Source organism: Balaenoptera acutorostrata, chromosome 19, assembly GCF_949987535.1.
Source record: "Balaenoptera acutorostrata chromosome 19, mBalAcu1.1, whole genome shotgun sequence".
NCBI lineage: Eukaryota > Metazoa > Chordata > Mammalia > Artiodactyla > Balaenopteridae > Balaenoptera > Balaenoptera acutorostrata.
Window position 1 is genome coordinate 59002146 of NC_080082.1, and position 15746 is coordinate 59017891.

General features: G+C 53.9%; 3 protein-coding genes across 24 annotated transcripts; 1 reads left to right on the forward strand and 2 right to left on the reverse strand.

The window, feature by feature from the left end:
• Positions 1–139: 139 nt before the first annotated feature.
• IZUMO1 (izumo sperm-oocyte fusion 1) lies at positions 140–4402 on the reverse strand. Of its 6 annotated transcripts, none has more exons than XM_007168246.2 (10): positions 4256–4402; positions 3402–3552; positions 2966–3040; positions 2497–2583; positions 2207–2227; positions 1779–1859; positions 1487–1587; positions 1070–1223; positions 529–736; positions 140–287 (listed from the first exon to the last, which is right to left on the reverse strand). In XM_007168246.2, exons 2-10 carry the CDS (start codon positions 3475–3477, stop codon positions 161–163), a joined length of 930 nt encoding a protein of 309 aa, XP_007168308.1. In that variant the 5' UTR covers positions 3478–3552; positions 4256–4402; the 3' UTR covers positions 140–160. The 6 variants fall into 6 exon arrangements, with proteins under 6 accessions (XP_007168308.1, XP_007168305.1, XP_007168306.1 ...); XM_007168243.2 differs by having other exon boundaries at positions 3402–3682; XM_007168244.2 differs by having other exon boundaries at positions 1070–1187; positions 3402–3934.
• Positions 4403–5396: 994 nt separating this feature from the next.
• On the reverse strand, positions 5397–9650 carry FUT1 (fucosyltransferase 1 (H blood group)). Of its 14 annotated transcripts, none has more exons than XR_009006168.1 (4): positions 8923–9649; positions 8118–8298; positions 6185–7874; positions 5397–5662 (listed from the first exon to the last, which is right to left on the reverse strand). XR_009006168.1 is itself a non-coding variant. In XM_057534830.1 (4 exons), the coding sequence occupies exons 1-4, from the start codon at positions 9400–9402 to the stop codon at positions 6775–6777; spliced, it is 1545 nt and encodes a 514-aa protein (XP_057390813.1). In that variant the 5' UTR covers positions 9403–9650; the 3' UTR covers positions 5397–6774. The 14 variants fall into 14 exon arrangements, 13 of the variants coding, with proteins under 13 accessions (XP_057390813.1, XP_057390815.1, XP_057390817.1 ...); XM_057534830.1 differs by having other exon boundaries at positions 5397–7874; positions 8802–9062; positions 9400–9650; XM_057534832.1 differs by having other exon boundaries at positions 5397–7874; positions 8431–9062; positions 9400–9649.
• Positions 9651–9715: 65 nt separating this feature from the next.
• FGF21 (fibroblast growth factor 21) lies at positions 9716–12096 on the forward strand. Of its 4 annotated transcripts, none has more exons than XM_057534841.1 (5): positions 9716–9787; positions 10143–10234; positions 10345–10732; positions 10855–10958; positions 11702–12096. In XM_057534841.1, the coding sequence occupies exons 3-5, from the start codon at positions 10501–10503 to the stop codon at positions 11990–11992; spliced, it is 627 nt and encodes a 208-aa protein (XP_057390824.1). In that variant the 5' UTR covers positions 9716–9787; positions 10143–10234; positions 10345–10500; the 3' UTR covers positions 11993–12096. The 4 variants fall into 4 exon arrangements, with proteins under 4 accessions (XP_057390824.1, XP_057390823.1, XP_007168312.2 ...); XM_057534840.1 differs by having other exon boundaries at positions 9761–9947; positions 10327–10732; XM_007168250.3 differs by having other exon boundaries at positions 9761–9947.
• The last annotated feature ends 3650 nt before the right edge of the window (positions 12097–15746 follow it).

Here is a 15746-nt window from a genome sequence, read left to right on the forward strand (position 1 = left end):
ATTACATCGCAGCCAGTTGGCCCCTTCCAGGACCCACAGGACCAGGTTCCCAGCCCCTCCTCCCTCAGACAGAAGACCATCCCCAGGCTTCCCTAGGGGAACCAAAAGTTAGAATCAGTCCGGAGGAGTGAGTCAGATACTTAGACAACCAGATAAATATTTATTTTCTCCTTGATTCTTTGGTCTTTTCTTTTGAAACCCCAGAGTCCTGAGTAGCTCCATTGCCAGTGCTGAACCAGGAGGACTTTATGAAATCGATCACTTTCCCAAACCGAGAGAAAAGTATCCTGGTTGGGGTACAAATAGCAGAAACAGGTTTGGTCCTAATGAGGGAGGAACACCCCTCTCGGCCTCTCTCTGTTTGATCTTATTCTAGCAATTATCCAAGCTTCGCCCTCCTAGGTAAGCCCCGCTCCCAAAGGAAGTCCGGCTCTCAGCGTTCCTTGGCTGGAGACCCCCTTCTGTATTAGGTAGTTGGAAGCCCCCGCCCCTCGCTCCAAGCCCTGCCTTCTTCAGTGGGAGGCTCACGCGGTTGCAACGCTGGCTATCAGCACGACAAAGCCCCAGATCAGCGGCCCGACCAGGCGGCTTCTCAGCACTTTCTCTGGCTTCGGAGACTGCGACTGGAGGGTTGTGGCCGTCTGGGGGCGATCCAAAGTCACCTCACCTGGGGCCACCTCATCCTCGGTTTCAGTGTTTGGTGACGGTATCTCCTCCACGATTCTTTTGGGCAATACTGATAGAACAGCGGTTAGGAGCAGTCCTGGGAGGGCGCAAAGGTCCCGCCAAGGCCAAGGCAAGCTCTCCCCACAGTAACTTGCCCCAGGACCCAGGCCCTCCGGGACATAATCACGCCTCCAACTGCGTGAAGCCCAAACACACCCACAAGGGAGCCCTGGCCCAGTGGCCAGAGGCCACGCTCAGGGCAGGAAGCCATACCCTCGTGGCCTGAAACCACACCCCGATGGGAAGTTATGCCCCATAAGCCACGCCCCTGAAGCCGCCCCCACCCCCACCCCAACCCCGCCAGGACCCTGAATCCCACTTCTCTCAACTCCCCAGCACTGACCTGTGACATGAAAGTAGATGATCGTGGCTGGACTGGATTGCACGGAGCCCAGCTCGCAGCGATAGGTGCCTGCATCCTTTGGACGCACCATGGTCTTGGTCAGGGTGGGCTCCTTCCCCTTGGACATCAAGGTCTCAGAATGGTTCCCCCAAACCTAGACCCAAGCTCAAGGGGTCACAGAGGCCTGGGGGATTCAGGGGTTGGGGAGTACAGGGGTGAGGAGATCATGGGGCTTCAGTGGGGAGATGGGAGTCCAGGGTGTACTGGTCAGGGCATGGGGTCCCAGGGGATCAGAAGAAGCCAAACTTGGTGGGTCATGAGTCATGGGCATTATGGGTGCAGGTCTGTGGATACAAGGGCCAGGGGGCTTATGCAAGCCTGATGGACTTGGAGTTCAAGGGAGTCGGAGGGCCCCACCCTATAAAAGCTGTAATCCGTCAGGCCTTGAGAGATTTTATGCCAGTTGAGCTCACAATCGAGGATCATATCTTCCATTTGATGGACCTTGACTTTGCGCTCTGGGGATAGGGGGTTACTGTGGGATTCTCTTCCACGGTTCTGGGCCCTCTCCCAACCCCCTTCCACTTGGTCTCCCCCCACGCCTTTTCTTGTTGGCTGTCTCCAGTCTCCGACCTCTTTAGACTCTTGATCTCTCCTCTGGCTCCGCCCCTCTTGCGCCAACCCCTCCGGCTGGGCCCAGCTCTCTCACCTCCGCAATTCGAGGACTTTCGACAAGAGTGAACCTGCTTCTGGCAGGTACTGCACCAGATCAGAGGCTGCAACATCAAACCTGAAGGGGCAGGATCGAGGCTGTGTCCCCCCACTAAGAGGCAGGGCTAAGAGGAGAGGGCAGGGCCAAGGGCTGGGGCGGGCTCAAGAGCCGAATCCTGAGGAGGTCAGCCTGCGGGGCTGGGCTAGAACACAGCCCTGTAGGAAGCCGGTCTAACCAAGCTCAGTAAAGAGTGCAAAAAGTATATGCCCACTTCCCAAGAAGTCCGAGGTGCAAAAGGAATACGGGAGACCCAGGAACCCCTCCACGCAGAGAATGAAAAAACACACAGACCCAAAAGAGGGAGGCTGGGTATTCACGGGGCAGGGATGAGGGATAGAGGACCAGTTCCCATAATCCGGACTCACCACATTTGTTGGGACAAAAAGCTGCCTCGGTAGAAAGAATTAAAAAAAAAAAAAAAAAAAAGTCAGATTTCTAAGTTAAAGGGGATGAGAGAGGGGGTGAAGGAACAGGCTAGGGCTGGGGCTCTTGAGTTCCAGGAAGGAAAGACTTGGGTGTCTGGGTCCCTGGGTCTGAGGGAGGAAGGGGTTGGGAGAGCTGATGGATGGGACTCGGAGAAGCAGAAGGCTGGGGTCAGGGACTCCTGGACTGTGAAAAGAGAAGGCTGGGATGCCGGACTCCCATCTTCTCTCACCCGCTTTTTGAAACTGAGCAGCGTAGCTGGCAAAGTTATCCTTTGCCAGGCGCAACATCCAGAACAGCTCCTTCACGAAGAGCTCACCTGGGAAGAAGCAGGATGACTCAGAGTAGTCCCCACCCCCACCCTCCTGCTCCTTCCAGATGTGAGGTACAGAAAGTTGGCCTCTGTCTGCAGAGCCTGGCTTTTGGGTTTTCTCAGGGAAGGACAATAAAATGTAATGACCACTTAACATAATGCTGGCCACTGGGCTAAGCAACAACTGGGATGAAGGCTCTGTTATGGTTTCCATTTTAGAGGTGACAAAGCGCTCAACGCCACACAGCTAGGAAACCGGCAGAGCCAGAATTTGAACCTAGGCAGTCTGGTTCCAGAGTCCAGTACCTGACCACCAGACCAGGTGTCACTGGCAATCAATTCCCTGAGAGTTCCTGGAAGCCCTCTCCTGCCCCCTCTGTGCATTTACCTTTTACATCACTGTCCATGATGCGTTTCAGATCCTTCAGCAAACTCCAAGCTGCCTTCTCCAGTGTGGCCTCATCTGTGGGGGGAGATAAACCCCAGATTCCAAGCATTGCTGTCTCATTGGCTCACCTAGTCTTAGAAACTACAACACCCATGGTGCCAATGGGCAAGGATTGGCCTGGTAAAGGGGTTAACCCACGCCGCTGCCTTCTGGGAGTTGTAGTCTTTTTTTATTACATATTGAATAAAATTGCAGGATAAAAGGTAGGGAGAACAGTATTTGCCAGTCCTGGGGAACCCCAGAATCTGCATCCCAGCCTTCTCCATTCCCGAACCCAGGAGACTGTACCTCCAGGCCTTTCTCCCCAGCAGCTTCCAGCAATCCTAGCCCCAGACCCCTCCTTTCCCAGGACCCACAAGTCGCACTCCGTCCTCACCGACGACCCCCATATAGGAATCCTCGTCAATCGGCAGGTCCTTGAAAGCTTCCACTGCCTGCTTTACCCTTTTCATCACGTTTTTGTGATGCTTGGCCTCCAGGTGGCCAGGCAGGTAATCCGTCTCCAAGGAGTTTAGCGCCTCCACGACCTTTGGATCACACATGACACAGCCCCGGGCAGGAAGCAGGCAGCCGGCCAGAGCCGCCACCAGGAGGGGAAGCCGCCGCGGCCCCATTGCGGCCAGAGCGCGCAGTTCGCGCCGAACTCCGGGGAGGCTCCTCTTACCCCAAAACGAGAAGGTGAACGCTAAACGGAGAGAAACCCTTCCCCGAGACTAATGGAGCCCCAATTTGCAGAGCGCACACTTCTCATTAGAAAACCGAGGAGTTCCGAATCACTCTAAACAGCCGCAGCCCGACCTTGACTCCTGACTGTTGTACCTTCCAACACTAGGGCTCGCTGAAGAGTCCAGGTTCTGAGGGCTTTCAGAGAGGACGAACAGGCCACTCCTTCCACTCTTTTTCCCACGACTAAAATTAAGGATTTTGGCGGGGGGGGTGGGTGGGAGGGAGGGTAAGGTTGGTTGCGTGGTATAGACAGTTTTTAATTGGAGGTCACAGCCACGGTTCGCCCCTTACTAATAGGAACTCCCAAGCCTCTGCCTTCCGGCTACCCACGGCTGGGCCCCAAATTCCCAGGAGATATTCCCTGAGGTTTCCTTGGCCCCGCCCAGAAGCCCAACTCTTAGTCTGATTGGACCGCAACAAAGGGAGGCCTCGCCCATAGCTCCATGATGTCACAGCCCCCTTTTCAGACTAGAACTTTCCCAGCGTCTACCGAAGGGGACTTACCCTGTGGGCTCTGGTTTCCAAGCTAAGGAAAGGGCTTCTAGCCTTCAATCTCCGCCTCTCTCTGGGCCCCAGGACCCAGGCTTTTGGCTAGCTGACCACGGCCCTCGGGAAACACTGTCCTCGAGCCACGAAAACGTGGGAAGTGGTCCTTTCTAGCCCTAGGACTACGACTCCCAGAAGGCCCTGGGGTCTCTCCATAGCCGATTACTGCAGCCAACCCCATAGCTTTATGGGAAATGTAGTTCAATAATTATAATATTGGGACTTCACTGGCGGTCCATCAGTTAAGACTCTGCGCTTCCACTGCAGGGGACTCGAGTTTGATCCCTGGTGAGGGAACTAAGATACCGCATGCCAAGCAGCGCGGCCAAAAAAAAAATTTTTTTTTAATTATAATCTTTGCTCACTCCCCCATCTACCCCTCCACCTTCTTTCTCCAGCCTCGGGCTGTATGCTGAGGTCCCAGGGGAAAGAGAGGTCTGGAGGCCAGTGCTGAGAGTCCGGGAAAGGAATTGGGTCTCTGAGACCATAACTCACACAAGTGCAGTAACAAGAGAGCAGGAACAGTATCCCAAGACATGAGAAGTGAGAGTCCCCGGAAGCTCCACACCTTTACTCCTACTCACTTACACACACCCTCATGCACACGAGACTCCAAAAAACCTGCAGAGACAGGTTGGTGATGAGGATTTTTAATTCATACCTCCCTCTCTCCCACCTATGGCAGCTGAGTAGGGACTGGTCCCCCAAAATTCCCTGAGAAGACTAGAAAAGGGCTTAAATTCTCAGACAACTCTGTAATTAAAGTGTCTACCTTCGCTTCCTTCAGAAAGCCTCAAGGGAATCCTGAAATCTGAGTCAAGAATCCCATCCTCCTTGGCCAGACCCTGTGCTCCTGCCTGGGTTGGAGACCAGTCTTGGGTCAGCATACCTTCTGATTCTTTCATCCCTGACTTACCCAAAGCCAGATTTAGAGGCTCTGTGAATTCAGGGGCAGAGAGTGGTTGGCCAGGGGCACAATACCCGCAGCTTTCTGCAAGCCCAGAGGGCACCCTTACGCCAGCTGACTTTCAGTAAATCAACCCCATTGTTACCGAGTCCAAGCTCGCTGCATGACAGGCCAATAAATTGGGAGATGAGGTGTTGAGGCAAGGAACAGTGACTTTATTCAGAAAGCCAGGTGTTAGAGAAGAGGGCAGACTAGTGTCCTAGAGTACCATCTTATGGGGCCTGGATGCTAGTTTCTTTTATAGAACAGAGAGGGGGAGGAGGTGAGGAAGTAAAGTAAAAAGGCCGTTACGTCTTGCAAAACATCTCCTGGCTTGGCCAGCATCGGGGAGGGGGTGTGTTAATTTCTTCTTTCTTGCAGTCCTTCATGGGTGGGCGTGCAGGATGTTTCCCTGTGAGCTGAACAAAGGCACTTTGGTTTAACATTCAGGCAGAGGGGCAGGGTTCCCCGTGCAGACCATTATGTATGCTTATAGCTATAGATAGCATCATTTTAGTGATTATAGTAACAAAAGCAAGGGAAAGCAAAAGTTAACATAAAAGAAACAGATCATGGAATCAGATTTTGTTCTTCCCTGTTACACCATCACTCCCCAGCAGCCCAGCTGCAGAGGAGGAAACTTCCTTAATTGGGTAAAGCAACATGAACTTGGAGCCAAGATTTGCATGTCTACCTTTGGTAGTTTTGAGCTTAAAAAAAAAAAAGGTGTCCCTAGATCTCTGCAGAGCCTTGCTCCATAAGCTGCAGCATTCAGCAGCATCCCTTCCCCCACCCCTCCCATGTTTTACCATATCTGTGGTTTTTCAGGGGCTGAAATGTTGGGTAAAGTTCCACTTTTCACACAAACTGCCCCAGCTACAGAGAGTTTGTCATCCATCAACCTTTCTAGCAGTGGTGAGGTGTTGGGCTGCTGGTTTTACCTTTGTTAGTTTCTTTGCCGAGGTAATCTGGAATTCCAGAATCCCAGCCCCTCTGGAAGGTCCCCACAGGGTTCTTTACAGGCATTAGAGCTGATCCTCTCCAGAAAAAAAATCCCTCCTCTAGAATCATTCCAGAAACACAGAAGGGGAGTTGGTGAGTGCTTGCTGTAGCACACCCATGAGTTCCTTCTGTCCTGATGACCCAGGGAAGAGAAATATCTCTTCTCAAAAAGACCAGGATGGTCAATGCTGGAACAGGGAGTTCCCTGTTCCTGGTGGGGCAGTGATCTAGAAGTACTCTGGATATGGGCTGGGAAGAACAGGTGGGCACTGTGCATTCTAGAACTGTCATGAGCTTCTGCAGACATTGCCAGCCATCATGAAAAGATCTTCCATTGATTCTAGAATGTTCTGGCAGTTGCAGAAAGCCAGCCCCCCTTTTTCTCCAAGTCTAGCCAACTAGAATCACTCTAGAAATGGGTGTCCACCAGCTGCAGGACCACCAGCTTCTCCAGAAGCTGCTGGGCTTCCAGAGATACATAACACTGGCCCTAGGTTGATCAGACTATTTCAGAAAGTCTCCTTGCTGCTCAATGCTCAGCCAACATCTGGAGCGGAGTCAAGTCTGCATTAATGCCCACCCACTCAGGCAGGAAGGCGGCCTCGGGTTTAAAGATATTTAGGAAGCTGGAGTTAGGCAGGGTAAAGTTGGCCAGGTAGACGGTGTTTCCACCAGCCAGGTAGGCGGCCCAGAAGCCAAAGGTGCCAATGGTCATGATGGTGTGGTTGCACTGTGTGAGCAGCGCGAAGTCCTTGCCGGGGGTACGCTCTTGCCCATCGCCAGCGAAGATCACATCCCCCCGGGAGGTGTCGATGTTTTCCCGGCACCACTCCATGCCGTTGCTGGTGACCACAAAGATCGGGGCTTCATGCCGGGCCCGGAACCAGTCCATAGCCTGCTGGAGGTAAGCGCGATCACCCACTACACCCTTCCATTGATAGGGCATCACCTGCAGGTAGTCCCCACGGCGCACGTGGACACCCACGAAGGTGCTCGGGCGGTCCCCTGTGCGGCTGAGCCGGAACTGACTCAGTAAACTCTGGGCCTCTCGCCGAAGGTGGTCGTGCAGGGTGAACTCGCTGCGGATCTGTTCCCGGAGATGATGGAAGAAAGTCCAGGAGCAGGGGAAACCGATGAGCCTCAGCCAGGGCTCCTTCAATTGGGCGTACTCCTCCGACATCCAGTCGTGAAGCTCCAGCTCCCGCCAAGGCGTGCGGCCGTTCACCTCAGGCGCCAGCACGGGCAGGGTGATGCGGAACACGGGGGCCAGGGTGGCGTGCATGGCAGGCTGGATGAAGGCCTGGCGGCCGTTGAGCTGGGCCAGGGCCAGCAGCGTGGCGTACTGCCCCATCTGGTTCCCAAGCCGGCCGTTTGGGTAGATAGTCCAGGTTCCTGAGAGGGAAGCAGGATGCTTGGGACAGGAAAAAGAGGCCTTGGGGTTTATGGGTGTGTCCGACAGGCAGATGATGGCCACAGGGGATGTCACTGGGTTACGGTCTGGACATAGGGCAGACAGGCCTAAGCCATTGTGAAAGAGGTCTTGGTGGATGTGGAGGAAGAAGACTGAGGCAAAAACACAGGCTAGCAGGAAGGTCAGACAGAGGTGACGGAGCCTGGGTGCCCACATGGCTGCAAGGGAAGAAAAGTGAATTACGAGATACTCAAAGCTTGAGAATGAATGTCAAGGAGGAGAGGCCTGAGAGAACGAGGAAACTCTGGGTTTGGACACCTGGGCCTGAGGGAAAAGGGGATCAGGGCTCCTGGGTCTGAATTAGGAGAAGTTAAGGGCTTGGAATTTCACCAGATGGAAGATGGTGAAAATTAGTGGTTTCCAAAATAGCAATGGTCCAGGACCCACCACCTTGTCCTCACATCTTGGAATTTCACTCTCCCAGGCAGTAAGGTCCACTGACGTTGGACAGTATTGCCCCAACTCCTTTCTCAGTGAACCTGTGTGTGACGGGCGGAGTGCACCACGGAGGTGGCAGGAAGCAACAGGCCAAGTAGAACATGAGAGGCTGGAGGTCCAGGCCTGGATGGGGGATCTTGTTTCCTGGAGGAGCAGGAGTTGGGGGTCGGGGTGGAGGAGACTCCTGGGGGCCATAGGGGGTTAGAGGTTGGGGGAGCGCCTCCTGGGACTGAAGCCCCGATTCCTGGGTCCGAGGCATCTGCATTTCTCACTTACCTGAGCTCCACAGTCAGCTTGGCGTGAACGGAGCGTTCCGGCCCCAAGTGCAGCCCACATCCGGCGGCCCCCGGAACCCTGGACTCCAGGTTCCCAGGCCCGACAGCCCTCCCCCTCCACGCCGCCTCCCCCGACTGGCTGCGAGGGCTCGGGAAGGGGAGGTAGGAGCGGGGACGCGGTCCGGAGGATCACAGCCTCCGCCCCTCCCCGGCCGGCAGGTAGCTCGGAGGCGGAGCCCCGCCCCTTCCCTGGCGCTGAGCCCCGGCTCCCCGGTCTAGGGCAGCAGCCCCCGCCCTGTGCCCTCCCAGGACCAGGAGACCCGCGCCCCAGCCCCCCTCCTGCCTGACATCGGCCAGCCCGGGGCAGCCCACCTGGCCTCCTAGCAGCCCATCCTTCCGTGGACACGGAGATCTAGCGCCCAGCTGCAACGCTGGACCCGGCGCTTCGACCTCTTCCCCTCCAGTTTCTAGGTTCTCCATCCGCCCAGTGTACCTGGATGCGCCGAGTCCGGCCACGCCCCAGCGGCTTCCGCCCCCTGTCGCGTCCTCCCGCGGGGATGCAGAACCTGTTAACCTGGCTTCTCCATGGGCGGGTGCAAAGCTTCCTCCGGCTCTGAGTCCCGGCGTGAGAGCCTCTGGCGGGAAAGTGTCCCCGCGCCCTCCAGGGGCCGCCGATCCCCTGTCCGCCCCATCCACCCGCAAACTCGAGAGTCCCGGCTCCCAGTCTCTCCTTCTGAGGGAATCCTAGCGTCCGGCACCTGACTGCTGCTTTCCAGAAGGGAACGTCCCGCCTCTCCCGAGGGCGGGAACGGAGAAAGCAGAAGTGGAAGGGAAGCTCTCTTCCACAGAGGCCGAGGCAGAGCCGGCTAGTAGCAAAAGCCTCCCTCTCCTGCAGACCTGAGGCGGTTTCCCTCGACCCGAGGCTTCTCCCCACCAACCCCCAGCCTGGCCCGAGCGGTCTGACAATTACCATTCAAGAAAGCAAAGACCCGGGAATTGGACTTGACTCTCTAGAGATCTGATCATAATTTCTCCAGACGCAGGATTCCCAGCCCCCAGCCCCCTCCTCAGAATGAGAAGTCCGGGCCTCCAGTCACCGGCCTCCTTCAGATCTGGTGTTCAGACTCTTGCACGCTTAGGTTCCAGGAAATTGCTCAACCCCTCATTCCCTTTGGGACCTTGGGTCTAATTTCTCCCTCCTGAGCCTGTCAGTTGTCAACTCTGAGTCAAAGATTCTCACCCTCCCCCCACTTCCCCAGGCTATTTTGAGGGCACCGGTCTGATCTTGGTTAGCTTCTCTGGTGAAAGAAACATCAGGATTGCATCAGGGTCCAGGAGGAGGAGGCTGGGATTTTGGTGTATGAGTGCCTGGGCTGGGGTTGGTGAGGAGGGTGGTCTGAAGCTTCCACACCAGGACTCCCGTGTCCTTGAGGAGGACGCTTTGATCCTGTGGCACTTGCTGCTTTCCTGATGATCAGGGAACCTCAGTGTCTGACCCCCAGAAACCCAGAAAGTCAGGTGAGATGCAGAAATGCCAGTTGTGGGACACAATCTGCATCAGTCAGGCAGAGAGGCGGATCCCAGCCCCCTTCCTGCTCTAACTCAGGAGTCCAGGCCCCCAGCTCCCTCCTCCCTCAAACCAAACGGTCTGGGCCCCCAGCCCCTTTCACTCAGGTCCCAGTTCATCACATTTCTATCCCCCTGATTCCTCAGACCCAGGAGCCCAGGGCCCCAGCTGGAAGGACCCCCGATTGCATCATCCGTTCAGGCTGACCTGGCCACCGTGGAATTCTAGCATCTGCCATGTAGGTCAAATATCAAGGGTCAAGTGTCGGGAAGGTGATTGGGCGGGTCTGTCTGGGTATAAATTCTGGAGCATCTGCATTCTTCCCAAGAGATCTGGGTGTTCTGTCAGCTGTGAATCCAGGTGCAAGAGGACCCAGGCATTTCAGCTACCAGAGAAGCCATCGTGAATCTGCTCTCCCCGACAACCAGGCTCTGAAACAGAATCTAGACCGTTCAGGTCTTCAAAGCCCAGACCCCATACCTCACTTGAGGACGTGAACCATTGATGGGCTGGGACAAGGCCAAATTCGAGCACCTGGGACTGTGGGTCCCCGTGCTAGCTGTCCTGCTGGGAGCCTGCCGGGCACATCCCATTCCTGACTCCAGCCCCCTCCTCCAATTTGGGGGCCAAGTCCGCCAGCGATACCTCTACACGGATGACGCCCAGGAGACGGAGGCCCACCTGGAGATCAGGGCCGATGGCACAGTGGTGGGGACGGCCCGCCAGAGCCCCGAAAGTGAGTGTAGGGGTAGGGCCTGGTCCTGAGGGCGGAGAGAATTGGGGCCTGGCCTCCTGGGTCTGAGGGAGGAGAGGGATGGGCAAAGGCCTTCTGAGTCCCTGATCACTTTCTCCTCTCAGGTCTTCTGGAGCTGAAAGCCCTAAAGCCAGGGGTCATTCAAATCTTGGGAGTTAAAACATCCAGGTTCCTGTGCCAGGGGCCAGAGGGGAGGCTGTATGGATCGGTGAGTTCCCAGGACCCCTGTCCGTGCGCTCCACCCTTCCTCTCCCCATCCTCACAGTCTGGGGGACCACGTTTTGCACCTTTGACCTTGGCCAGGCTTGGCTCGATGCTCTCTGCATGCCCCGACCTCGCCACAATCCCTGGAGGGGGCAGCTGTTGTCATCCATGTTCACAAGAAGAGGAAACTGAGGCTCAGGCAGGGCCACCACCGGCCCCAAGTCACAAAGCCTATGAATGACAGAATGACCTGGGAGACCGAGTCTTGTGACTCGTAACCCATGCTGACCACACAGGCTCCTACAGGCCTGACTCATGCTGGGTGCAGGGTCACTCTGGGAATCGATGGCCTGTAAAGTGAACATGACCTTGGGTGCTAGCCAGATGCCCCTGCCAGGACTTAGAGAGCCTCCACTGATCCCTGGGCTGCAATATTCTTCTCTGTGAAGTGAGGGCAAGGAAGTGGGCCTGGCGGGACTGCCTAGGGGTAAAGGAAGAGCCTGCTTCTGTGGTTTTGAGGAAGGGGCTGGGGACCTGGCCTCTGCATCTGAGGGAGGAGTGGGTCCCCCGGCTCCCCAGGAGTCCCGGGACTCCCACATCCTGTTGGAGGACAGGACTCTGTGGTCTGAAAGGAGAGAGAGCTGGGGGCCTGCACCCCTGAGTCTGGGAGAGGATGGAGCTGGGGTTCCCGCAGGAGGAAGGTGTAGAGGAATCCCACGTCTCTGATCTTCGTTCTCATCCCCTCAGCTCCACTTCGACCCCCAGGCCTGCAGCTTCCGGGAGCTGCTTCTCGAGGATGGATACAACATTTACCAGTCTGAGGCTCTTGGCCTTCCACTCCGCCTGCCCCCGCACCGCTCCTCCAACTGGGACCTGGCCCCCCGGGGACCTGCTCGCTTCCTGCCGCTGCCAGGCTTCCTCCCGGCACCCCTGGAGCCTCCAGGGATCTTGGCCCCCGAGCCTCCCGACGTGGGCTCCTCGGACCCCCTGAGCATGGTGGGACCTTCACATGGCCGAAGCCCCAGCTACACTTCCTGAAGCCACAGGCTGTTTATTACTGAGTCTCCTCTTTATTTATTGTATTATTTATCTTATTTATTTTCTTATTTTTCTTACTTGAAATAATAAAGAGTCTGAGAGGAGGATCAGAGTGAGCAAATGTGTTTGAGGGAGGAAATGGGGTCAGCTTCCTGGTCTCCCCTTGCCCCGCCCATTGCCGCAAGCCTGTGGGAAGGTCCCAGCCTTTCTGCCCCCCTCCCCTGGCCAGCCCTCAGATTTCTGCTCCACTAAGGCGTTCCCAGGGACTCTGGACTATCCCTGCCCTTTGACAGGACAGGACTTGTTATTCTCCCTCTCCCCCTCCCCCTGTCCCCAACCTCGTGTTAGTGTTGTGGAACTATTTCTCTGAGGTATCTCAATAACGGGGGACATTTAAAAAAAATGACACAGCAGACCCACAGCCTCATGGGAGATGTAGTTTTCTGGGTTCATTTAGCACTAGGAATGGAAAGACTTCTTGGTCCTCAGGGCTGGGGCAAGAACTCTTGGATTCTGGGGGTGTAGTTGGTTCTAGAAACACACTCTTGGGTCCTGAGGGATCAGTGGGCTGGACACCTGAATCCTGGAGAACAGGGGAATAAGAACCTAGGCACCCTGGTCTGAGAGAGGAGGGGCTGAAGATTGGGAGTCCTGGGTCTCAGGAAAAGGACCTGAGAATCTGAATGCTTCCATCCAGGTGCTTATGGACTTTGGAGTGTAATGACTGTCACAGAATCCAATCTCAGTGAGCACGTTGCCCATCTTCCTCCCTTTCCACAACTTAGATTTCCATATTGCTCTTCAAGTTATTTCCTGGTTAGGAAAGATTTGAAGTCAAAGATTTAGACTACGTTTCACAGGGGTGGGTCAGCTTTGGCTGGACCCCAGGTGTCTGACTGACCACTGCAGCCTCACAGGAGTTGTGGTCTCAAGCCCTTGATCTAAATTCCAAGGTCCAAGTGAGAGGAACATCTCAGTCAAAAGGAATATAAGTGCGGGTCCCAGAAGGTCATGGGAGGGATTCAATGCCTGGAGAAAATGAAGGTCTGTGTCTTGTAGAAAATACAGTTTCCCACTCTGATGGAACCAGACTGGCTCAGTCAAGGGAGAGTTCTCACTGGAAACAGAATCTGAAACGCCACAAGGGGGCGGGGACCCAGAAAGGGGAAATCAGACAGGGAACCTGCAAAATGTGTTCAAACGAGCACCTGTCACTCTGTGTAGTGCCTCCTTTCCCAACCGTGTAGTGCCTCCTTTCTGGTAGAAGCAGGTCAGTGTCCCCTTGTCCAAAGACCATCCTCTGAGGTTGCTGCCTGACACAGGACTGCTGATCTCCCTCAGGACCCACCCCCTCATCTCCAAATGCTTCTAGACTTGACCCCTGGCAGCCTCCACTGGGTGAGATACAAAGTGTGATCAGTGAGGAACTATGACACACACCAAAAGAATTGCAAGATCTTCCCCTTGAAATTGACAGCAAAGTGGGCAGCCAGTCTGAGAAGGGGAGCCGGTAGATGAATTGATTGACAGAGATTCCAGATTCCAGGGTGAGCTCCAGGGGCTGTGGGGTGGCCCTAGTTTGCTCTTTCGTTGGCTGGAACCTGCACCCCAAGTGGTCTAAACTTGAGATGCTGTAGAGTGGCTCTTCTCAAAGCGCGGCCCCAAACCAGCAGCATTAACATCACCCGGGAACTTGTTAGAAATGCACGTTCTGGAGCCCAGACCTATTGCATCCAAAATTCTGGGAGAAAGGCTAATTCATAGGGACAGAAATCAGATTAGTGGCTGCCACCAACTGGTGGGAGGATGGAATGAGGATTTATTCATTTCCTAGGGCTGCGGTAAGAAAGTACCACAAACTACAGGGCTGAAAATAACAGAAGTTTGTTCTTTCACGGTTCTGGAGGCTAGAAGTCTGAAATCAAGGTGTCAACAGGGCAATGCCCTCTCTAAAGGCTCTAGGGGAAGATCCTTCCTTGCTTCTTCCCAGCTTCTGGTGGTTGCTGACAATCCTTGGCATCCCTCGGCTTGTAGACGCATCACTCCTATCTCTGCCTCCATCTTCACATGACCTTCTCCCCGAGTGTCTGTTTCTTCTTACGAGGGTACCACTCTAACCCAGTATGACCTCATATTAACTTGATAAAGACCCTATTTCCAAATACGGCCACATTCACTGGTTCCAGGGGACGTGCATTTCCAGGCCATGCTATTTAACTCAGTACACGTCTCTATATGCAGTTGCCACAATCCATCTTCTCTTGCTCACATGTAAGTAATTGAGGAATTTGTTCGGTAGGGAGTGGGGTGGCCAGGATAGCTTTCCTAGCCTCATCATTCTCATAGTTCACTCTCTGCTGTTTCCATACATCATGAAAAAATACAACCTCTCAGCATAGCCACATTGCCAATATTTCAGAGAGAGATATACCTCCTCTGTTTACTTCCCCCCCGGTACCTGAACCTTTTCTCTCCTTTACCCCCAGAGTTCCTGCCAAAATCAATCTGGGTTTTGCTTCCATTAGTCTTCACAAGAATAGAGCTTTGTCCAACCACTAAAAAGAAAGGATAATTCTGTAACGTGATAGATGCTAATTATCACTACAATAGCAATCATATTACAATATATAAATGTATCAAGTTAACATGTTGTATACCTTAAATTTATACAATGTTATCTGTCAATAGATTTCAATAATAATTTTTTTTTAAGTATGGAGTTTTTTCTTCCAAAAGAGAGATTCTGTTGAGTAATTCTGAGATCTCTGAGGACACAGACCACCCCAGCACAACCCAGCGACTAATTGGAGCCTGTGAAGCTTCACACACACAAACACACACACAATTTTTTAAATATTTATTTATTATTATTATTATTATTATTGGCTGCTTTGGGTCTCAGTTGCGGCATATGGGATCTTTCATTGCGGTGCGTGGGCTCTTTGTTGCGGCGTGCAGACTTCTTTCTCTAGTTGTGTCGTGCGGGCTCCAGAGCGCATGGGCTCAGTAGTTGCGGGCTCAGTAGCTGCGGTGCCTAGGCTTAGTTGCCTCAAGGCATGTGGGATCTTAGTTCCCCAACCAGGGATCGAACCAGCATGCCATGTGTTGCAAGACGGATTCTTAACCACTGGACCACAAGGGAAGTCCCCCCCCCCCACCAATACACGCACACACACACACACACACACACACACACACCATTTGCTGCTGTTGTTCTCAGATTATCTCACCAAGTCCTCAGCTATGAGGGCAACCTCTCCTCTAGAGGTGAGGACTGGTGGGAAGCTTCCAATCTTCATAGCACTTTTGCTCATTTCCTTTTCTTCCTGTACTGGCACTGGTTTGGCCTCACCCACTCATATTTCAGGATTCATGGGGCTCCATTGTCGGCTGGTTTTGTAAATCGTTGTTTGTGAGCTTCTGCTATCCTACTGGCTCTCCGGGGGCGGGGGGGAATTTGGGAAGATTAAGAAACTCTGCTGCCTAAACTGAATCTAATCAAGAGTAAACATCAAACAAATTCCAGTCGACAACCATCTGCAAAACAATTGGCCTCGACTCTTGGAAAATGTCAAGGTCAAGAAAAAGATAGGGGAACTATGTATACGAACAGAGACCAGAGTCAGCAGAAGGAAATGCAGTGCGTTGAGTAATCCAGGTGATATCCTGGATATTAACAAGACACTTGATGAAATTTGAATGAGTTCTGAACTTTAGATAGTCATTTATCCATGTTAAAATTTTCTGGGTTTGA

What these genes read in the sequence shown, in the direction of transcription:
- IZUMO1 (XM_007168243.2), bottom strand. Translation starts at nt 3,639, where the DNA reads ATGGGGCCGCGGCGGCTTCCCCTCCTGGTGGCGGCTCTGGCCGGCTGC. An exon ending in TTCCTATATGGGGGTCGTCG is followed by an intron (nt 3,041 to 3,401) that starts GTGAGGACGGAG and finishes CTCCCCCCACAG; the next exon opens with ATGAGGCCACACTGGAGAAG. An exon ending in CGGATTACAGCTTTTATAGG is followed by an intron (nt 1,224 to 1,486) that starts GTGGGGCCCTCC and finishes GCTTGGGTCTAG; the next exon opens with GTTTGGGGGAACCATTCTGA.
- FUT1 (XM_057534828.1), bottom strand. Translation starts at nt 9,402, where the DNA reads ATGGTAATTGTCAGACCGCTCGGGCCAGGCTGGGGGTTGGTGGGGAGA. An exon ending in GCCGGACTCGGCGCATCCAG is followed by an intron (nt 8,299 to 8,922) that starts GTACACTGGGCG and finishes CTGCTCCTCCAG; the next exon opens with GAAACAAGATCCCCCATCCA. An exon ending in GGAGAGTGAAATTCCAAGAT is followed by an intron (nt 7,875 to 8,117) that starts GTGAGGACAAGG and finishes CTTCCCTTGCAG; the next exon opens with CCATGTGGGCACCCAGGCTC.
- FGF21 (XM_057534841.1), top strand. Translation starts at nt 10,501, where the DNA reads ATGGGCTGGGACAAGGCCAAATTCGAGCACCTGGGACTGTGGGTCCCC. An exon ending in GGCCCGCCAGAGCCCCGAAA is followed by an intron (nt 10,733 to 10,854) that starts GTGAGTGTAGGG and finishes TTCTCCTCTCAG; the next exon opens with GTCTTCTGGAGCTGAAAGCC. An exon ending in AGGGGAGGCTGTATGGATCG is followed by an intron (nt 10,959 to 11,701) that starts GTGAGTTCCCAG and finishes TCATCCCCTCAG; the next exon opens with CTCCACTTCGACCCCCAGGC.